The 19,174-nt window shown below is 46.8% G+C and overlaps 1 protein-coding gene and 1 long non-coding RNA gene across 3 annotated transcripts in view; one reads left to right on the plus strand and one right to left on the minus strand.

Annotated features, from left to right (window-relative positions):
- Positions 1 to 513: 513 nt before the first annotated feature.
- Positions 514 to 18,148, minus strand: LOC132003982 (uncharacterized). Its single transcript, XR_009400384.1, has 3 exons — positions 17,585 to 18,148; positions 16,803 to 16,888; positions 514 to 901 (listed from the first exon to the last, which is right to left on the minus strand). It is a non-coding gene; the product is annotated as an uncharacterized LOC132003982 (long non-coding RNA).
- A 67-nt stretch (positions 18,149 to 18,215) lies between these two features.
- Positions 18,216 to 19,174, plus strand: part of KAT7 (lysine acetyltransferase 7) — a 34,322-nt gene continuing 33,363 nt past the window's right edge. For both annotated transcript variants that reach the window (XM_059380060.1, XM_059380061.1), the window contains exon 1: positions 18,216 to 18,417. In XM_059380060.1, coding sequence (XP_059236043.1) covers positions 18,403 to 18,417 — 15 coding nt within the window. In that variant the 5' untranslated portion in view covers positions 18,216 to 18,402. The remainder of the gene's footprint in view (positions 18,418 to 19,174) is intronic.

Here is a 19,174-nt window from a genome sequence, read left to right on the forward strand (position 1 = left end):
TCTTCAATGAGGTTTCAGAAAGAAATAACATGCCCAAGGTTATTCAGGCAGTCAGGCACCAGACCAGAACTCCTATTTTTGTAAAACTCTGTTATGAACACAGATGGATTACTATTTGTATTTTACATAGTCTCCAAAGATGCAAATTTGCCTGAGACGTTAAAATGAACATTTGCCTAGTACTTTACAACTTTCATATACATCATCTAATTTTCACAATGGATATGTAAAGTAAAAAAAAAAAAAAATGCAGACATTATTATCCCTGTTTTATAGAAGGCTAACTCACAGATGTTAGGTGACTTCCTCCAAATCATCCACTCAGTAAATGGCAGACCCAGGATTTATATCCGAGGTCTTTTGACTCCAAATTGAAGTACTTTCCCAACCAATGCTCAACTTCTAGACCATTGGCCTACCTAAGAGCCAAAGGATGGCTAGTTGATCTCTTGAAATCTGTTCTTTCCTGAGATCCATTTTAGGACCCCTCAACATGTAAATTCTCAGGCACTCTTAGGAGATGATGGGTAATTTTTATTGGTTAAGCCATACAGTGTGTGTTAGAGGGCAAAGCCCTGAATGATGAATCTTGAAATGCTTTGGGCAGGTGGCATCCTTTCTCTCTGCAAAAATCACCTCCATTAACCTCACAGAGTGGTTCTAAAGATAATATGGCACAGTAGTAGGCAGATGCATTCTTCTGTTGGAGAGAAGGCTAACGTGGATAGTCTCAAGGACATGGTGTTTAAATTTTGTTCTAAAGCCAAAACACCAGGAATTGAGGACCAGGACAGTGGAAGAAGAACCAGTGGAGATGGCACAGCTGAAGAATTGGATCTTCTGAGTCCAGAGAGTCATGGTCCTTCCAGATAAGTTGTTGGCAGGAGACACTCAAGTTGACCTAGCCGGAGTGAGAAGGCAAGCTTACATAGGAGATCCCCGTCTCCTCCTTACACAAGTATCATGCCCAAGCAGCTGTCTCTTATTCCCTTCTCTATCACCGATAGCTTCTCCTGCCATGGGCTTGATGGTGGGGATAAAGACCTCATCTGAAGATAAACCCTTGTCTTTTTCCTCCACTGAAGGAAAACCATGGCTTTGAGGAGGCTGTGTGCTGCTAACGGAGATGCCTTGCCTTACAAAGCATCTTGTAGCTTGCAAAACAAACAAACAAACAAAACAACCCTTTGTTATCTTCCCCCTGTCATCCTTATCAACATGATAGTTATTAATTCACTCAGTACAAATTTATTCAAATGATCACTAGGTACTGGACACAGAGCTGGGCACTAAGGAATGACAATAATGTTCAGAAACATGGTCCCTATGCTGAAAGTCACAACCCAGCAGGCCTTGAAGCCTGTATGCAGAAATGGTACCTGGCTAGATGCTATCTGATTGAGACCTGACCTGGTTCCTGCCTTCAGAGAGTTTGGGTCAGAGGCAGGCACTCAAAAACAGCAAAAGTGGAGGACTACATACACGAAGTATGGCCATAACTTGCAGGAGTCTCAGGGAGTACCACGACCAAAGACTGGAGGGAATTCTAGCAGATCAGAGGATCAGCAAGGAGGTCTTATCCTGCTGTCTATTGAATTAAGAGAAGGCTGGGGTCCTCATAAGCAAGAGAAGGTTTCTAGTTCTGATGGTGCTGTCTGGCCCTATTTCCAGGGCACCCTGACCCTCACCCTATTCCTCTGTGCCACAATTACAAACAAGCATGGGAATTCCAGACCACCATTTTTACCCTCCAAAACCTGACACTTCATAGCAATTGTTCAGAGAATAGAGAGCTCTTGATATTCCTGGGTACCTGGCGGACTGTCTCTGCACTTTCAGGTAAATGTCCAAGTGCTTACGTCTTTGGGCCTCAGGTTCCCAAATAATAAAACAGAACATAAGATGACGCAGACACACTGTGTCTCTTTCCGACCTACCTCCTTTCCTCAGCCTCTGTCTGAAATGTCAGGCCCGGCTCCTCAGGGAATGAGATCCTGAGGAAATGGGGTCAGAACTGAAGGAGCAGAGCAGCCGGAGAGGGATGGGGAAGGAGGGTTGAGGGAATGAATGAGGTTATGGGAACAGAGTAGGGAGGGGTCCCAGCCCTCAACACTTCTCCCACTGTGGTGGCCTCTCTCTCCCTCTCTCCCTTCCTTCTTACTCCCAAGGTAACTCGTTGGCCTGGATTTCGACCTTGGGGGCTGCCTCTGACACATATCATCCCCTGCTGTGGCCCACCACTTCCTGTCTTCTGGCATACTTATCTCAAGTGCTCATTTTCTGTCTTTCAGACTGAATGACATTCACTCCTTCACTCTTCCTCTCAGTGGGAATCAAACTTTCCTGCTAAATGGCAAGCTATTTAAAACGAAGTTTCCTAATCCTTAACCATATAGGATATGGTGGAAGTTCTAAAACAGGTAAAGGGTAAATGCGGGGTCAGAGACGTCAAAATTTTGGAATACTGGTCCTAGTGACACTCCATGAAAAATACAAAGTAGATTTTTTTCTTTCTTTTTTTTTTTTTTAAGAATTGAGGGCGCGCCTGGGTGGCTCAGTCATTGAAGCATCTGCCTTTGGCTTGGGTCATGATCTTGGGGTCCTGGGATTGAACTTTGCATTAGGCTCTCTGCTCCATGGAGAGTCCGCTTCTCTCTCTCCCTCTGCCCCTCCACCTACTCATGCTCTCTCTCTCTCTTTCTCTTTCTCTCAAATGCATGAATAAAATCTAAAAAAAAAAAAGGAAGAAGAAGAAGAAGAATTATTGAGAGAGATGTTAGAGACTCTTCCTGATCAGTCCTCTGATTTTACAGATGGAGAAATGGATGCCCAAACAAGAGAAGGGCTGGTCAGAGGGCACTCAGGATATCCGACACAGGGTCAGAGACCAGGGCTCCTGCATGCTGTTCAGTGTTGTCTCAAAACAAGATTTAGGTGGAATACTATTCAGCAGAGAAAAGGAACAATTATTGCAATATGCGGTAGTATACATAGACCTCAGACACATGATGGTAAGTGAAAGAAGCCAGATGCAAGAGACCATGTATTATAGGATTCCACTTATATGAAATGTCCAGAAAAGGCAAATTTATAGAGACAGAAAGGAGATCAGGACTTGCCTAGGGCTGGGATGAGGAACCAGGATTACCTGAACCGGCACAGTGAAACTTTTGGGGAGGACAGAAAGGACCCACAACTGGAATGTGGTGATGGTTGCACAAACCTAGAAACTTACTAAAGGAAATCCCATGGCTATAAATATATAATAAGTCAATTCTGTGGTATGTAATTTATACCTCAATCAAGCTGTTTCCTAAAAAAGAGGAGCTAGATATGTGTATGAATGAGGGATCTCGGATGTGCGGCAACCCCTGCTCATCTTTTAAGGGAATGTCTCGGGAAACAAACAGAGCTACTCTCATTATTTCCCTTTTAAAAGATCACTGTGAGGGGTACCCGGGTTGCTCAGTCATTAAGCATCTGCCTTCGGCTCAGGCCAGGGTCATGGGATCAAGCCCCACATCGAGCCCCACATTGGGCTCCCTGCTCGGGGGGAAGCCTGCTTCTCCCTCTCCCACTCCCCTTACTGTGTTCCCTCTCTTGCTATGTCTCTGTCAAATAAATAAATAAAATCTTTTAAAAAAATGAAAAATAAATAAAAGGTCACTGTGAAAGACATAAGATTTGGCTTTTTGGCCTATGGAACACTCAGGCTGGCATTTTTCATTTGTTACACATGTCCTCCTCTCTAACCTAGAGAAGTTTCCTAAGGAGAACAGGTGTGTCTTGGTCATCACTCTCATTACTCAGCAAGCGCTGGCCTGACATGCACGCAGGGTCTCACAAAAATGAACTTGGCTTCTGCCAGGTCATCTGATCACAGGTGCCTTGGAAAACCATTTGGTATCTAGAGCCGTGCCTTCCTAGGAACAGTTTGCGCCACCGCCCCCACCCCCACCACCAGGCCTTCTCAGAGATCAGAGTCTTTGAAGAAGACAGGTTGGGGGGGGTGCCTGGGTGGCTCAGTGGGTAAAAGCCTCTGCCTTTGGCTCAGGTTGTGATCCCAGGGTAGGATCAGCAGGGAGCCTGCTTCCCTTCCTCTCTCTCTGCCTGCCTCTCTGCCTACCTGTGATCTCTGTCTGTCAAATAAATAAATAAAATCTTTAAAAAAAAAGGTTTGGTTATGCATACTTCCAGGAGACTGCAGAGTCTCAGCTCCCTTTATTTTCTTAAAGATTTGTATTTTGGGGAGGGGGCACCTGGGGGGCTCAGTCAGTTGAGCATCCGACCTTCAGTTTTGGCTCAGGTCATGATCTCAAGGTTGTGAGATCGAGCCCCACATCAGGCTCCACGCTCAGCATGGAGTCTGCTGAAGATTCTCCCTCTCCCTCTGCTCCTCCCTTTCTCTAAAATAAATATATCTTTAAAGATTTGTGTTTTTTTAAGTCATCTCTATACCCACCGTGAGGCTCAAACTCACAACTCGGAAATCAAAAGTTACACACTCCACCCACCGAGCCAGCCAGGCACTCCTCAGCCCCCTTGACTTCTCTCTTCCCTTCCCATTTACCTTAAATTGGCCTCAAAAATCTGGGAGCAAATAAACTACATCACCATAAACATTCTCTATCTGATTCCACATCCAATCCCTCTCCCTTTGCCTCCCACCATGCGCCGAATCAGGCATCAAGTATCACGAGATCCAACTAAAAAAGACTGTAAATGTAACAGAAGGAAGGAGTTGATTAGAAAGTTGGTTTGCAGTCTGATTTCCTTTAGATCCGGGGCACAGGCTCCAGAGCTTATTTTCAGAGCTCAAAATATTATCTCTAAAGGGTTTTTGTAATAGATAACTATGAATTATCACCAGACAGTTTTTTTCACTTTTATTCTCTGGTATATGAGGTTTTTCACTTTTATTCTCTGGTATATGAGGTTTGCCCTTGACCCTGCCTGCCTCTTGGCAATACTGTCTTCTTCACCATCTGCTTTAACCTCCAGGTAGACCTCACTTCCTCCAAACATTCCTCAGCCAACCTGGTCAGGCGCTAATGATTCCCTCAGCACTTAGGTAATTGACTTAGGCATTCAACTTGCTGCCTATTATTTTGTCTGAGCTTACGGGTAGCTTTCTTACGTCTGCTAAGTCATTTCATATATATTTGTCCCTTCTCCCCAGTTCGGAGGAAGGGGGACCATTTGCTGCCATATTTTTTGTAAATTTATTTATTCGAGGTTGTGGAGGGGGAGAGGGAGAGAACCTGAAGCGGACTCCACAGAGCAGAGAACCCAACACAGGGCTTGATCCGCAACCAACTGGGAGATCATGACTTGAGCCAAAACCAAGAGTCAGATGCTTAAATGACTGAGCTAGCCAGGTGCCCCCGCTCTTGTATTTCGTGTCAGCCCCTAATGTGAGCACTGCTCTGGGCAGTGGTGAGTCAGTATTGGTTATTTAAGACTGTTTCTCCAACTTATTGAATGTTCTTGAATGTTCAAGAACTCCTCAATATTCCTGATCACTCTTGGAAGTTGGGGTTAAAAGTCCTGCTGACCGAAAGGAGGGAAGGAAGTCTCCAGGTTTTCTGAGGACTCATGTTTATCATCTGGGGTTCCTCTTTAAGTTAAGGAGTAAAGAAGTTATAGAATTAGGTACAAGGCCCTAGAAGAGTTCTGTGCAAGGGAGGGGATCAGACTCTTAAAGGTTCATTAAGCTTCATGGTAAGCTTTGTTTCTGATTGGAAGAATGAAGTCTGGTTATATCCCTTCCAACTCTTGAGCCCTGACTAAATGAGGTGCCTATTCCTGGTTTTCCTATGGATATCCTATACCCAACACATGCATTCCACAAGATGGCTCTGGCTCAACAAAATGGCTTTGGCAGCCAAGTCTGTCTATCTCATGAGAAAGTCCCAAAGGGCTGGGTTGACGCTCTTCCCATTTAGTAATTTCATGACACTTAGAACCGTTCACCTTTCAGAGCAGGTGGTTTCTCCTGCTTGCATCATGGAGGGTATGAGCTTGTGCTCAATCCTAGAAGCCCCCAATGGCTCAAAGACTTGAGGAGTTGTGTTCCTGTACAGTGGAAGGGCCTGGAATGTTCCAATACATTCCACCAGTGGCCTTTGTGACCCCTGCTTCCAATCAACTTGGGCAAAGGCCTGGTAGTCTACAAAGTAACCTGTATTCTGCTGGGGTAGGGAGCAGTTGGGCCTTGCTTCTTCCATGCCACTCTGATAATATCACGCAAGTTGGCACTTTCCTTGGAAGTCCCACCCAGAAGCTCTATCCAATTCTTTGACCTCCTGGGTGTTTGCCCAGAATATCAAGCAAGGGTTTAGAAACTGCCCTGTCAACTTCTTGGCCCTATACACTCAACTCTGAATTCTTCCCAAGGCAGATTGGAAATTCTGGGATCCCTGAACCAGCGATGGGCCTGCATTCCTCAAAATGCCCCAGAAGTCTGTACCACCTGTGCAGACATTAACATCAGCCCCCCAGGAAGGAAGTAATATAATCAGGATGCCAAAGGCCATGTACCCCTGCTACATAGCATTAGAAGAAAACATCCACTTACTGGGTGCTTACTATAGGCTATGCAATTTGCACACACAGTCTCATTTAATACTCATAGTTTATACCTTATACAGAAGGTATAATTACCCCATTTCACGGGTGAGAAAATTGAGGCTCAGAGAGGTTAGGAAATGGGTTTAAGGTTATATGGCTAAAAGTGACAGGTCCACCTGCTTTCAAAGACTGTGCGTATAACCACTATGGGGCATGGGTTCACCACCCCTTACCCAGAGGTCAAAGGTTGGAGTAGGGAATACAGGCCAGACCAGTCATGCCACCCATCAGACCACCCACTCCCTTGCCTTTCTGCCACTTCCCCAGCCCTAAACTTACTAGAATTCTGACTTTGTTTATATTGCAGGAAGCAGTGCTCAGAAATTATGGAGGTGAGTCTAGCAGGTTCCAGCTGTTCCTGGTGTGGGAGTTGAACACTTTTTGGAACTTTTCCTTGGCAAAAGCATGTCTTTCCTTCAGTAGACTAGCTTAGTATCAAATCCATTTGCTTCCTCCAAGCTTCCTAGCTTGGGGGAAGAAAGAGAGATGGGGAAGCTGGGGGATTTCCATTAGGAGAAAGGAGAGAAAATAAAAGGAGGTGGAAGCATTAGTTAGTGCTGCTCTCTAAGCAGGGCCACCAGAGTTCTGGAGCCAAGACTCAAGAAATTTCTGCAGTATGGCAGGTAAAGTGAGAAAGCTCTTTGTGGGGGTCAAAAGAGAGGCAACAAGAGGAGGCCCTAGGGAACACTAGGCAGAGAAGGGTGGTAAGAAGGCAAGAGCTGATCCAGGACCGAAAGTGTGTTTTAATTCTGAAACCACCGTGATCACAAAAGGAAGGGCCTTACCCCTTGACTCTATCTCCCCCACTTCTGGGGCGGGGCAGCCAAATAAGGTGCTCTCCGAGGCCAGAAAACACTGGCCGCACTGCTGGTCCAGCCTGTCTGAGCGTGTTGGGGACCAGTACCCGACTTGCGGTGTTTGGCAGATAAATAATGAGCACCCCTGCCTGGTGCCCATTCTCTCTTCTCTCTGCTTAGTTTGCTGCAAACTTCTGCCTGGCAGGGAGCTCCAGAAAGGGGTGGGGTAAAAAGGGTCCTCCAGACAGTATTTAATACTCTGTGATTTATAGGCTGCTGGAAGGGGGGGGGTGGGGGAGCTGTGAGGGGAAGCCCCTGGGACTAGTTTCCATGACGCATCAGTACACCACGGACAAGAGTCAAAGTATTTTCTTGATTCCTGTGCCTTCAGTTTCCAGAGAGAGCCCACACCCCTCCTGGGGCCCAAGGCTTGGGTACCATCTAGGCTGAGACTCATGGAACTGGCTAGAATGAAACTAATGGATCCACATCTAAATCTGCAGGCTCTTCTGTAAGACTTGCACTGCCGGGGTTAGAAGAAATCTGTGAGGTCGAGCAGCTCAATAGCTGTTTTTAGAGGATTCCCTTTTTTCATGTACAAGAATTCTTTTGAACCCTCCATGGTTCCAAGAAAAACTATTTGAAACGTCCCTGCTTCAGGGGCCAGGGGGTTAAGTGCCAGGGATGGAAGGCTAAAAGCCAGAGATGCTGGTTGCAGGGATTCTTGGAATCGGGGCTAATGGCCTCCCTGCTGTGGGCTTGGGAATGCCAGGCCCAGGCTTTGGTTGCCCTGAGAGATGCAGCCATTTTTACTCCTGACTGAAGGGCACCACCTTCTGGGACTTTCCCTTCTCTGGTGAAAAACCAGAGCACAATATGCCCCAGGGACCCACAGGGCATGTGCCCAACAGTCTGGAGGGCATTGAAGGAGATAATGTGGGGTACGATGAGACAGGTGCTTTATATAGTTTACAGTTTGGTTCTGGCTGGTGGGAAGAAGACGCCTTCCGTGAAAGCGCCCGGTAATGTCCTTCATAAGTGTGATCTCAAAAGGTCAAGGGATGGGCCTTGAATAGCCCTAATGTCCCTGAAACAGTCTATTGTACGGCTATTGTCTCTACATGTAAAGGAACCCTTCTTGACCCTATTCTGTACTTTTTCTCTTTTTCTTGCCTCTGGAGTTTCCCAAGTGAATAACTCCACGCTACCTTGTCCAGAGACCCGAGTCTACCGCCTTTAAGCTTTAACAACAAGAGAGTTCACCCATGTTTCTTGAATTCCTACTATGTGCCAGGCATCACACTCGGTGCTAGGGGGATGGAGGTGAACTACACACATAGTTCACTTCTTTGTTGAGTCCACAATCTAGTTTTCAACGGATTTTCCTTTGTGCTTTGGGATTTGGTAATCCAGAAGGCAGGTAACTGCTTTCCATTTTCACATGTGGGGCTCAACTCCTCAGCCTCCCTCCTTCCGCAGTCTTTTAAAGTTTGCCTCATAGGGTGACTTTCCCACTTTTCCCTTGGCTAATAATTGACATGACCTTTCTCTGGACTCTGATGGGTCTTCCTTGGGAGGCAAGTGACAGGAATTAGGCACTATATTTTGTATACGAATGTGATATGCATGTATATACACGGGTAACACAACGTTTTCTAACTTCCTTCATTTAACTGTTGGCCATGCTTTCAAACACCCAAGAATGAAACAGGGTGAGTGCCTATCAAGCACGGTGCTTGGTACTGAGGATACTGTGGTCTGGGGTGTATGTTAGGGGATGGAAGATAAAGAATCCAGAAGTCACACAAGTCAATGTGTACCTATAAACGGAGACGAGAGTTATGAAGAAACGTACAGGGTGCCTAAGGGTATAGAAATGGAACCTGAATCTAGTCTGGAAGCTTTAGGAAACAGTTCCCTCAGGAAGTGACATTTGGCCTGAGATCTGAATGATTAGTGGAAATAGGTGAAGAAGAGTATGAGGAAGAACATTCCAGGCAGAGTAAAGTGCAAAGGTCCTGAGGTAGAAGGAACCAGTGCCCTCCAGAAGAATTGCAGGGAGGCCAATGAGGCTACAAACCAGAGAATAAGGTTGTGTGAGATGAGGACTCCAGCTGCCAGGTAAGGATTCTAGTCTTTATTCTCCAGAAGTACATGAAACAAAAATCTACAAAAGAGCTAAGAGGTGCACCTGGGTGGCTCAGTGGGTTAAGCCTCTGCCTTCAGCTCGGGTCATGATCTCAGGGTCCTGGGATCAAGCCCCACATCAGGCTCTCTGCTCAGTGAGGAGCCTGCTTCCCCCTCTCCCTCTGCCTGCCTCTCTGCCTTACTTGTGATCTCTCAAATAATAAATAAAATCTTAAAAAACAGAACTATTTAATTTTTTTAAAAAAAGAGCTAAGAATGGCTGTTTTCCCCAGATTACTGATGCTGTTCGTACTTGTCTTAAAGGAGAATAGTAATAATGGCCTGAAGTGCTAAGAATTTTCCCAGTGTCCTGGCATGGTGTGGCTCTCTCTGTACTGGGGAGGCCCAGGACTCACCAGCCGGCCCCACAGCCCTGCAGCCCTCCAGGCAAGGGATGGCCCCTGCTCATGTGGACAGAGGAGCAGGGTGGAGGGTGGGTGGAGTGCTTTGCCTGAGGTATCAGCTCTGCAGTGACATCTGGAACAGCCCCAAGACTTTTCACTCTTGTTCCTAGATAACTCTATCATGTACGCCCCCCCTTTTAAAGGCCTGCTCACCCTGCCACCCTTCTTGTACAGCTGTTCTTCCCACCCAATCTGGGGAAGGCCCCTGGATAAGAACTCTTGATTCCCCAGAACCTGGGGTTCTGACCTGCTGAGTTCCAACCTCAGCACTGTCTAGAACCATGTATATTTACATACCCTTGATAGATTTGCACTGGTATTACTGGAAGTCCTGGGAGTAAAGGGTCATGATGGTTGGATGGTTAGCCTTTAGGAAGGCCTCTCCTTCTTTCTTGGACTATTTTTGGGAGAATGTGGTTTGGTGTAGTGACATCTACTGGCAAAGCAAGGCAGGTAAGCTGATGACCAGATAGATGCCCACTTATCCTCAAGTAATTTCTAGACTAGTAAAAACAAACAAACAAACAAAAACCCAATTATCTGAAGCCCTTGATATTGGTTAGAGCAAGGCTAAGAAGCCCACAGTTGTGGGTTTGGACCGTATATGTGTGGGTTTGCCTTAAACAGAGAAATGTTTTTCCTAGTTGCAGCTTGCCTCCCTAACTTTGGCCAGTTGGTTCATGTTTGGCTACAGTTAGTCACAAGGGAGACTGGGTAAGCGTGTGTATATGACTCAGAGGGACCCATTCCTAGCCCCCATTCCTGGGAAAGCATCTCCCAACAAAATAAAAAGACCCACAGTTTACAAATGGCAAAATTCGGGGTCATTTTTCATCCTCCCGAAGCTTGATTGGTTTGGGAATTTTTTTTTCCCCTTCCTGGGACTCGATTTCTCCTAGGTCACTGGGAAAATGCTGTTCACATAACCATCTTCAATGTTCCTGTAATGGGCAAGACTAACTTTTATTTATTTAGTTATTTTAAAGATTTTATTTATTTATTTGACAGAGAGGGATCACAAGTAGGCAGAGAGGCAGGCAGAGAGAGAGGAGGAAGCAGGCTCCCTGCCAAGCAGAGAGCCCGATGTGGGACTCGATCCCAGGACCCTGAGATCATGATCCAAGCCGAAAAGAGAGAGGCTTAACCCACTGAGCCACCCAGGTGCTTCAAGGCAAGAGTTCTTTTAAAGTGGCCCCTTGCCGCTTGCTGAGGTAAAAATGGAGACTGCCTCCTCACGGCTTTCATGCCTGTCACCTCCACACTCCATTCAAGGGGCCCTTCTCTCTCAGTAGCCTGCACACTTGACTAGGAACTTACCCCTAGAGGTCACAAGCAAGCCAGAGGGAAACAGGAGAAAACACTAGGGCAAGAATTACAAAGCAAAGGTTCTGCGTTCTTAATAACACTGACTCCGTAACCAACCGGGGCTCACACAAAGCATCTGCCTATCTATTTATCCATCCATCCATCCATCTGACCCTTGTTCAGACGCAAAAAGAAAATCCTCAAGACCCCAGCAGAGAAAGGGGTAATGAGTAGGATTCCATGGAAGAGGAAACAGAACTAGTAAAGGAACACATGGGAGAGACGGAAGTAAATCCTTACCAGGAATCAAATCCAAAGTACATCAGAGGGAGGCACAGTTTTCATTTTGACTAAAATTGCAAGATCTTCTTCTTTTCTAAAATTTTATTTGTTTACTTGACAGAGATACAGAGCACAAGTAGGCAGAGCGGCAGGCAGAGGGAGAGGGAGAAGCAGGCTCTCTGCTAGGCAGGGAGCCCAATGCGAGGCTCGATCCTAGGACCCTGGAATCATGACCTGAGCTGAAGGCAGAGGCTTAACCAACTGAGCCACCCAGGCGCCCAAGATCTTTTTTTTTTTTTTTTAAAGATTTTTATTTTTAAGTAATCTCTACACCCAAGGTGGGGTTCGAACTCACAACCACAAGATCAAGAGTTGCACACTCTAGACTGAGCCAGCCAGGCACCCCAAACTGCAAGATTTTATGAAGTGGTAACACTCACTTCTGGGAATAATGTCTTAAAATTGGCACCTCACATGATGATGGTGACACTTCACATTTGGGCAAGTCTTTGGGGAAAGAGAAAAAGTGATACATACATAAGGGGTAGACATAAACACAAAAGAGAACTACAGAGGCATGCAGACGCTCGAGGCAGCGTTACCTGATGTAAAAGATCCTCAGTAATCCCACACAGGGGACTAAGCACATATGTCACAGTACCATAAGGTGACGTCACACAATGATCATAATTACAATTATGAAGACCATAGAGAAACATGGCGCATGTGGAGAATATGTAAATATAAAATTTCATGTAAACAATGGGTGCATCTATACAAAAATATGCACGATAATAAAATGTGTTCATGTGATGGAACACATTTGTGAAAGGTCATCTGTGAAAAAGAAAACTAGCTGTGTGACAGCGGCGAGATTAAGGTCTTATTCTCTCACAACTTATTTAGTGTTGGGGTGCCTGGGTGGCTCAGTCCGTTGGGCCTCTGTCTTCAGCTTAGTTCACGATCCCAGGGTCCTGGGATTGAGCCCCATGTCAGGCTCCCAGCTCAGCAGCTAGTCTGCTTCTTCCCCTCCCCCTCCTTTTGCCCCTCCCCCTTGCTCATGCTCTCTCTCACTCCCTCAGAAATAAATAAAATCTTAAAAAAAAAAATACCCAAGCACCTTATTTACTGTATTTCTGTTGTGTTAATGTTTGAAAAGGTGGAGGGGTTAGCGCAGGTGAAAGTCATACTCTCCCAGCCCCCTCTATACACACTTGTCCTACATCTTCTGCTCCAGGAGGGGAAGGACCACATCTGCTTATCCATGGTTGCACTCAGCTCCCAGCCCAATCCTAGCACTTATCAGAGGTTCAGTAAATATTTGTTGAATGAATAAATGAAAGTGCCTGCCGTCCAGAAAGTCTTAACCTGGGATCACTGGGCATGTTCCATTTGGGGAGTGAAGAAGAATTTGGTTTTGCTCAAAGGAAAAAAGGAATGCAGGGCACCTGGCTGGCTCAGTCAGTACAGCAAGTAGCTCTTGATCTTGGAGTCATGAATTCAAGCCCCACACCAGGCTTAGAGCTTACTTAAAATAAAATAAATTTTAAAAAAATGAAGGCCCACCCATAAGAACAATTCCCCTGTCTTTTTGATAAGTGAATTTGGGCTTGGAGAACCCAGGGAGAGACAGTCTGCTAAAGCAAACCCAATTACCACCCAGGAACATATGTCGCCCTGAGGCCTTTGCTGCCATAACAACACTATGTAACTATAACTACAGCCCTGGAGGGCTTTGGCCCTGTCAAATATGGAAAAGGATGTCTTTATCACCCGCAGCCTTTGTGCTGCGCAGACTGACTTCCCTAGGGAGCTTAGATCAGGGAAGGGAGGTAGATAAGTGGAGGAAGCGGGGAGGTGAAGGTCAGGAGAGGGAGAATTGCTATTGAATCAGGATTAGGGTGGTTTTTTTTTTTTTTTTTTTTTAAGCAAGTCTCAAAATGTAGTTATTTGACTGTTTAGTTTTGGTGGTTATTTATAACCCCAGCTGCAGAGGCGGGGAGCTGTGCCTGAGCCTGCTGGGATCTGTCCCATGTCTTCCCCCGGGGGTGGGGTTGGGGGTGGGTGGTAGATAAGGCTGATGGAGAAACCAAATTCACAAGGCGCCAAGAAGGTAAGAGAAGTTCCAGGCCACCTCCGAGACAGAAGTGACCCTTAGTGACTGTGCTGACTCCATGTTGAAGGCAGCTGTGAATGGAAAAATTTGAATATGAATTATGGTCCCATCAGCAACCTCCGAGGGTCTCCCAAAGGGCCAGAGACTAGGCCAACGCTTCTACTGAGAAGTCACGAGATTGGCCTGGCTATGCTAGCCACTCCCAAAGGCAAGGCAGTCTTCTCCACCTTATAGGTGGATGGCTAGATAGGATAGTGGTCTGCACACAAAGTAACTACCATCTCTAACCCCTCCGGGGCATATCCCTGGTCAAAAACAGGCTTCAAGGAGAGAGGGTGGCTGGTTCTGGGCAAGTCTTACCTAACCAGCCAACACCTGGCAGTGGCCACTGCATTTCCTAAGCCCTTGAAGAGGTCAGGCGGCCAGGGCGAAGCTGGAGACGGGGTTGGGGGTTAGGGGAGGTGGGGGTAACTCGGCCAGGCAAGGCTCCCAACCTCCAGAAGCTCCCAGACCTCTGAAGCAAACAACAAACAACACCACTTTGCATTTGAAATACCTAAGCAGGGAGCCTGATGCGGGGCTCGATCCCAACACCCTGGGATCATGACCTGAGCCCAAGGCAGACACTTAATGACTGAGCCACCCGGGCACCCCAAGGGGAGCATTTTACAGGAAACTGAGGGATCGTTTAGGGAGCTTACAAATGGGACTGAAGAGACAAGATATAGATACAAGAAAGACAAGACAGCAAGAATGCACAAAAGATCAGCCCTCCGCCCCCTGCCCAGTTCAGTTCCTCAACTCTGGATATGGTTAGTTTTTGTTACAGAGGGATTCTCACTGGTCTCCCTGCCCCTCTAATGAGTCCCCCTCACAGCTTGTAGAAAGAGATCTCTTAAGTGCTAGTGTGATCGTGGGACTACTCTGCTTAAAGGCCTTCAGAGATGTCCCATCACCTCCAGTCCAGGCTCCTCAGCAGAGCTTTGCCAAAACCATTCCTGCCTCTTCTCTGGCAAACCCAACTCCACCCTGCCCTCAAGTCAGTCAGTCACCACCGCATACTGTGCTGCTCTGTTCCTCTGCACTTTCCTGCACACTGCTGGCTCCCTTTGCACTGAAAGCCCCTCTTCTTACCTGCTGGCAAAGTTGTCTGTCCCATGAAACCCCATTCTTTCACCTATTCTAGAAACCCTTTCCTTTACCCTCCAGACAAAACACTCTACTTCCTCCTCTGTACCAGGTCTGACCCTTACTCGTCCTTTTATTTTTCCACAGTATTTGGGGACCATGAGATTACTGGCTTGGGGACACATGGTGTTTTGCCCCTATTGGATGTGGCCCAAAACCTGAGACAGAATTCCCGGGCTTATCACTCCATGTTTCTTGAGCTGAGGTGAGGTTGAACAGACAAAGGCAAACAATCGCTAGACCCGGTAAAGATATATTCACTAACAGTAGGATGTTAGCCATGGCTATGGTGACTGAACTATAAATATCACTAACGACAGCCATTTACAAAGTATTTACTGCAGCAGGAACTGTGCTAAATGCTTTACGACAGCTGTCTCCTTGAATCCTTACAATAACCTAGGAAGCGGCTGTCAGTGTGTCCATTTCACAGATAGGAAAACTGAGGCACGAATTAAAAAACCTGTCAGAGAGCAATGCAGACAGAAAGTGGCAGAGCTGAAAGCCAGTTCCTGATCTGACACCAGAGCCCTGGACTGGGTACTAGTAGAGCTATGACTAAAATAAATAGGAGTTCCTATTATCTGTTTGGAAAGGAGAAAGGGGAACAGAACATCAACCAAACTGTATAAACTGTATAAATATAGTAGTAAATGTAAAATAATGTATCACTATGCCCTACTACCTTAGAATGAATACATCAGGAAATTTTTTTTTTTTTTTTTAATTAAGATTTACCTATCCATTTCAGAGACAGAGCTGGAGAGAGGCCAGTGGCGGGGGTGGGGGGGGGGCAGAAGGAGAAAATCTTCATGCAGACTCCCTGCTGAGCTCAGAGTTTGACGTGGTAGGCTCTATCCTGGGATCCACCAGATCCTGACCTGAACTGAAACTAAGAGTCAGACACAGCCTTCTAAGATGCCAAGGTGCCCCAATCAGGAAAAGCTTTCTGAAGAAAGTAAATGTTCAAGAAAGACGTATCAAGGCAGGAAAAAAAAGCCTGTGTGAAGTGTAAAGGCAGGAGAAACAGTGGAGCTGAGCAGCCTGTGAAATCTGGTGGTGAGGCTGGGCCCGGGCAACTAGCCAAGAAACTTTGAAACCAACATCGGTTCCTGCTTCAGGAGCTAATTGCGCCATGATGAAAATGTTCTTTAAAGTAAAGATTATATTTGATTCAAATAAAGAAAGGAAGGAAAAAAAAAAAGCTTTTAGGGTTCCCTCTTCCCCATTCTAAATATAACTAGCTGTTCTACTTTCTCTTAAGTATACATTTTCCTTTTGATCATCTCTCTATTATCCTATTGATGTTAGTATTTTTTCACCAGAGTGCACACTTTCCAAGGACAAGAACCATGTCTAAATGAAACTGTAAATTCTTCGGCATCAGCTGTAGTGTTTGAGAATTCAGTGTAAGCGATTAATGCTGAACATCTGTAATGCTGGTATTTGTATGATGAATGGTTAAGTTAGGATAGGATCTTTTTTTTTTTTTTTAAATATATTTATTTATTTATTTATTTGACAGAGAGGGAGAGAGATCACAAGCAGGCAGAGCGGTGGGCGGCATAGGTGGTGGGGGGAAGCAGGCTCCCCTCTGAGCAGAGAGCCCTATTCGGGGCCTGATCCCCAGACCCTGAGATCATGACCTGAGCCGGAGGCAGAGGCTCAATCCACTGAGCCACCCAGGTGACCCAATAAGATCTTATTCTAAAATACTAATTTCCAGGGAGGGATATTTCATCATCTTTGAGTGCTATCCATTCAGATACTGTGGAACAGTAAACATGTTCTGATTGACTGGCAAGCATTTAGTGTGGGCGTAGCATGGTCTGGGCACACTATTAAGGATGACACACAAAACTGAGACAAGGTTTTAACACAAGATCTTCTTACCCTAGTCTGGGAGCCAGAGCATCCACGACTGACCTCAGGAACACACCAGGTAGTGCAAAATAACAGTAATAGTGAAAAATTAAATGCTGAAGAGATACAAGAGGAAGAAACGTGAGCCCTTTTCCAACAAGTTCTTATGTACAGTTCAAGCTTAGGTAGGTTATTCAGAGGTATTTATATGAAACACTTAAAGCTAAATACTAAATACTGAAAGCTGCGGGTCTTACCACTAACCCAGAATATCCCAGACAAGGGCAGTGCTAAGGGTCTGGAACTTGAACTCTTCAGAGTCCTCTGTTTTTCTCAACAATCAGATGTTGACTTTCTGCTGCTTTGTTCTTTAGCTTGGCTGGTGGGGGGAAAGTCAGGTGAAACTGGGGTCCAGGATTCTAACTTAATGACTCTGAAAGCATTTCCTCCAGCAAGGTTAAATCCTCAACGCCTGCTCTCCACTTCTCAGCTTTTTAAAAATGGCTTTTTTAGCCTGACATCCTTGACCAGCTTTTCCTTCCTCTCACAACCGACCCCATTATTATTATTGTCGTTGTTATTATTTAAATACCCATTGCCTTTTTTAAAAGCCAGCTTCACTAAAAATATTCCTTCCTCTTCTTCCCTCCCCCAACTCCGGGCTCAAGCATTTTGATTTCCAGAGATCACTTGGGCTAAATGGAGTTCACTGCTTCTCCGACTCTGCTACCGCGCCGGCACCCACCCCACTCCCGCGGGCCACCCAGGGCTCTCAAACCCAGACAGAACGGGGGAAGGAGGTGGGCGCTCACCGTTGAGTGAAACTGGGGATTCTTTGGAGCTACAGCTTCTGGAGAATGGTTTTACCTCTTTCCGCGACGTGAACGGCTAACTTACTTGCTGTTCGCTAAGGGCAAGGACAATGTCTCCTCTACCAGACAAACGAACTTCCTGATAATGGACGCTACCCTTTAGTTCCTTTTACAAGCCCCATTCCCACCACTTTGAGATACAGAATGGCTTTCAAGATACAATTTCTTGTGCAAAATATCCCTTCCCAACTTGGAATTTATACGATAAACAGAAATGTCCTTTAGCCAATTAGGCAACGAAGGGGTTAAACCTCAGCCACCTGATGGATTCTGGGGGTTTCCTTCCTCGACTTCAGAAATTAAAACGACCGGGAAGGGAAATTTTGCCCAAGGTAAAAATGAGAACGGCTAACTTCAATTGTCAGGCTTCAGCCCCAAACAAGAATGGCTGCCCACGTCCACAAAAGGTGCCAATCCCCTAACTAAAAATGGCTGGCCCGGATTTCCACAACTGTGCTACTACCTGCCCAGTTCCAAAATGGCGCCCACTAGCCTCACCAGGAGGAGCTAACCTCCCAGCATCCTCTCTGGCCCTCAACGTCAGGTGACGCGAGCCCCAGCCGGAAGTGAAGGAAAAAGCGCCTCAGCCCGCGGCGCCTGCGCAGAAGGGTCTAGACGCTGTGAAGCAGGAGGCACTTGGGATCGTCCGCAGGATTGGGACTGCTACAGAGGCCGCCACGGAGCCCGCCGGAGCCACCGTTCCTACTGCTGCTGCTGCCGCTGCCCGAGTCGGAACTGTCGGGCCGCAGCCGCCGGCAATGCCGCGAAGGAAGGTGAGAGGAACGGGACAGAAGGGATGGCGGGTGTCTAAGGGCAGTCGATTGAGCAACGTGACGCAGTTGGCCACGCCTCACAGTGGTTGGGTTCCAACTTCCCGCTCCCCCGAACCTAGCTCAGCAGCCTTCTCTTCTGTCCATACCCAACAGAAAAATGTGGGCCCAATCCTGGCCTCGGCCTATGCTTGCAACTATTCCCGCCCTCTGCTTGCCTGGCTCGGAGGCGTTCTTCTCGTTAATTGGTCGCTGGAACACCTAGAAGCGTATTGATTGGCTGGTGGCACCGCCCATTTGGGTCCAACGGTCACCTCCCCGCGTGCGGGGGCGGTGTCGGGGCCGGGCCCTACGGCTCTGCGACTGGCTGTGGAGAACGATCCCTCCTCTCTTGATTGGCTAGGCTTGGCAGTCTGTCCCGTGGGGGCGCGGTGTAGCAGTAGCGCCATTGGGTGGCACGAATCCCCGCCCTTCCGGCCGGTGATGCTGATAGGTGCATAGGCGGGGTTTTGGAGCATCCTTCCTTTCCAGGCGGGGGGCACAACAAAGCAGAGGACTGGGTGGTTGGGAACCAGCGCCCACTCCCTAGGGATCCCACTCAGGCCTGTTGCATCTAAGCTGTAATTTTTCCTTATTTGCCCAATTGGACAGCGGACAGAAAATGCGTTCCAAAAGGCTAAAACTTTCCAGAGCTAGATAGGATTTGTAAGGTCACCTAGGGACACCCCCATTCCTTTTCTTTGCAGCTGAACAGAGATGT

Source organism: Mustela nigripes, chromosome 16 (genome assembly GCF_022355385.1).
Source record: "Mustela nigripes isolate SB6536 chromosome 16, MUSNIG.SB6536, whole genome shotgun sequence".
Classification (NCBI taxonomy): domain Eukaryota; kingdom Metazoa; phylum Chordata; class Mammalia; order Carnivora; family Mustelidae; genus Mustela; species Mustela nigripes.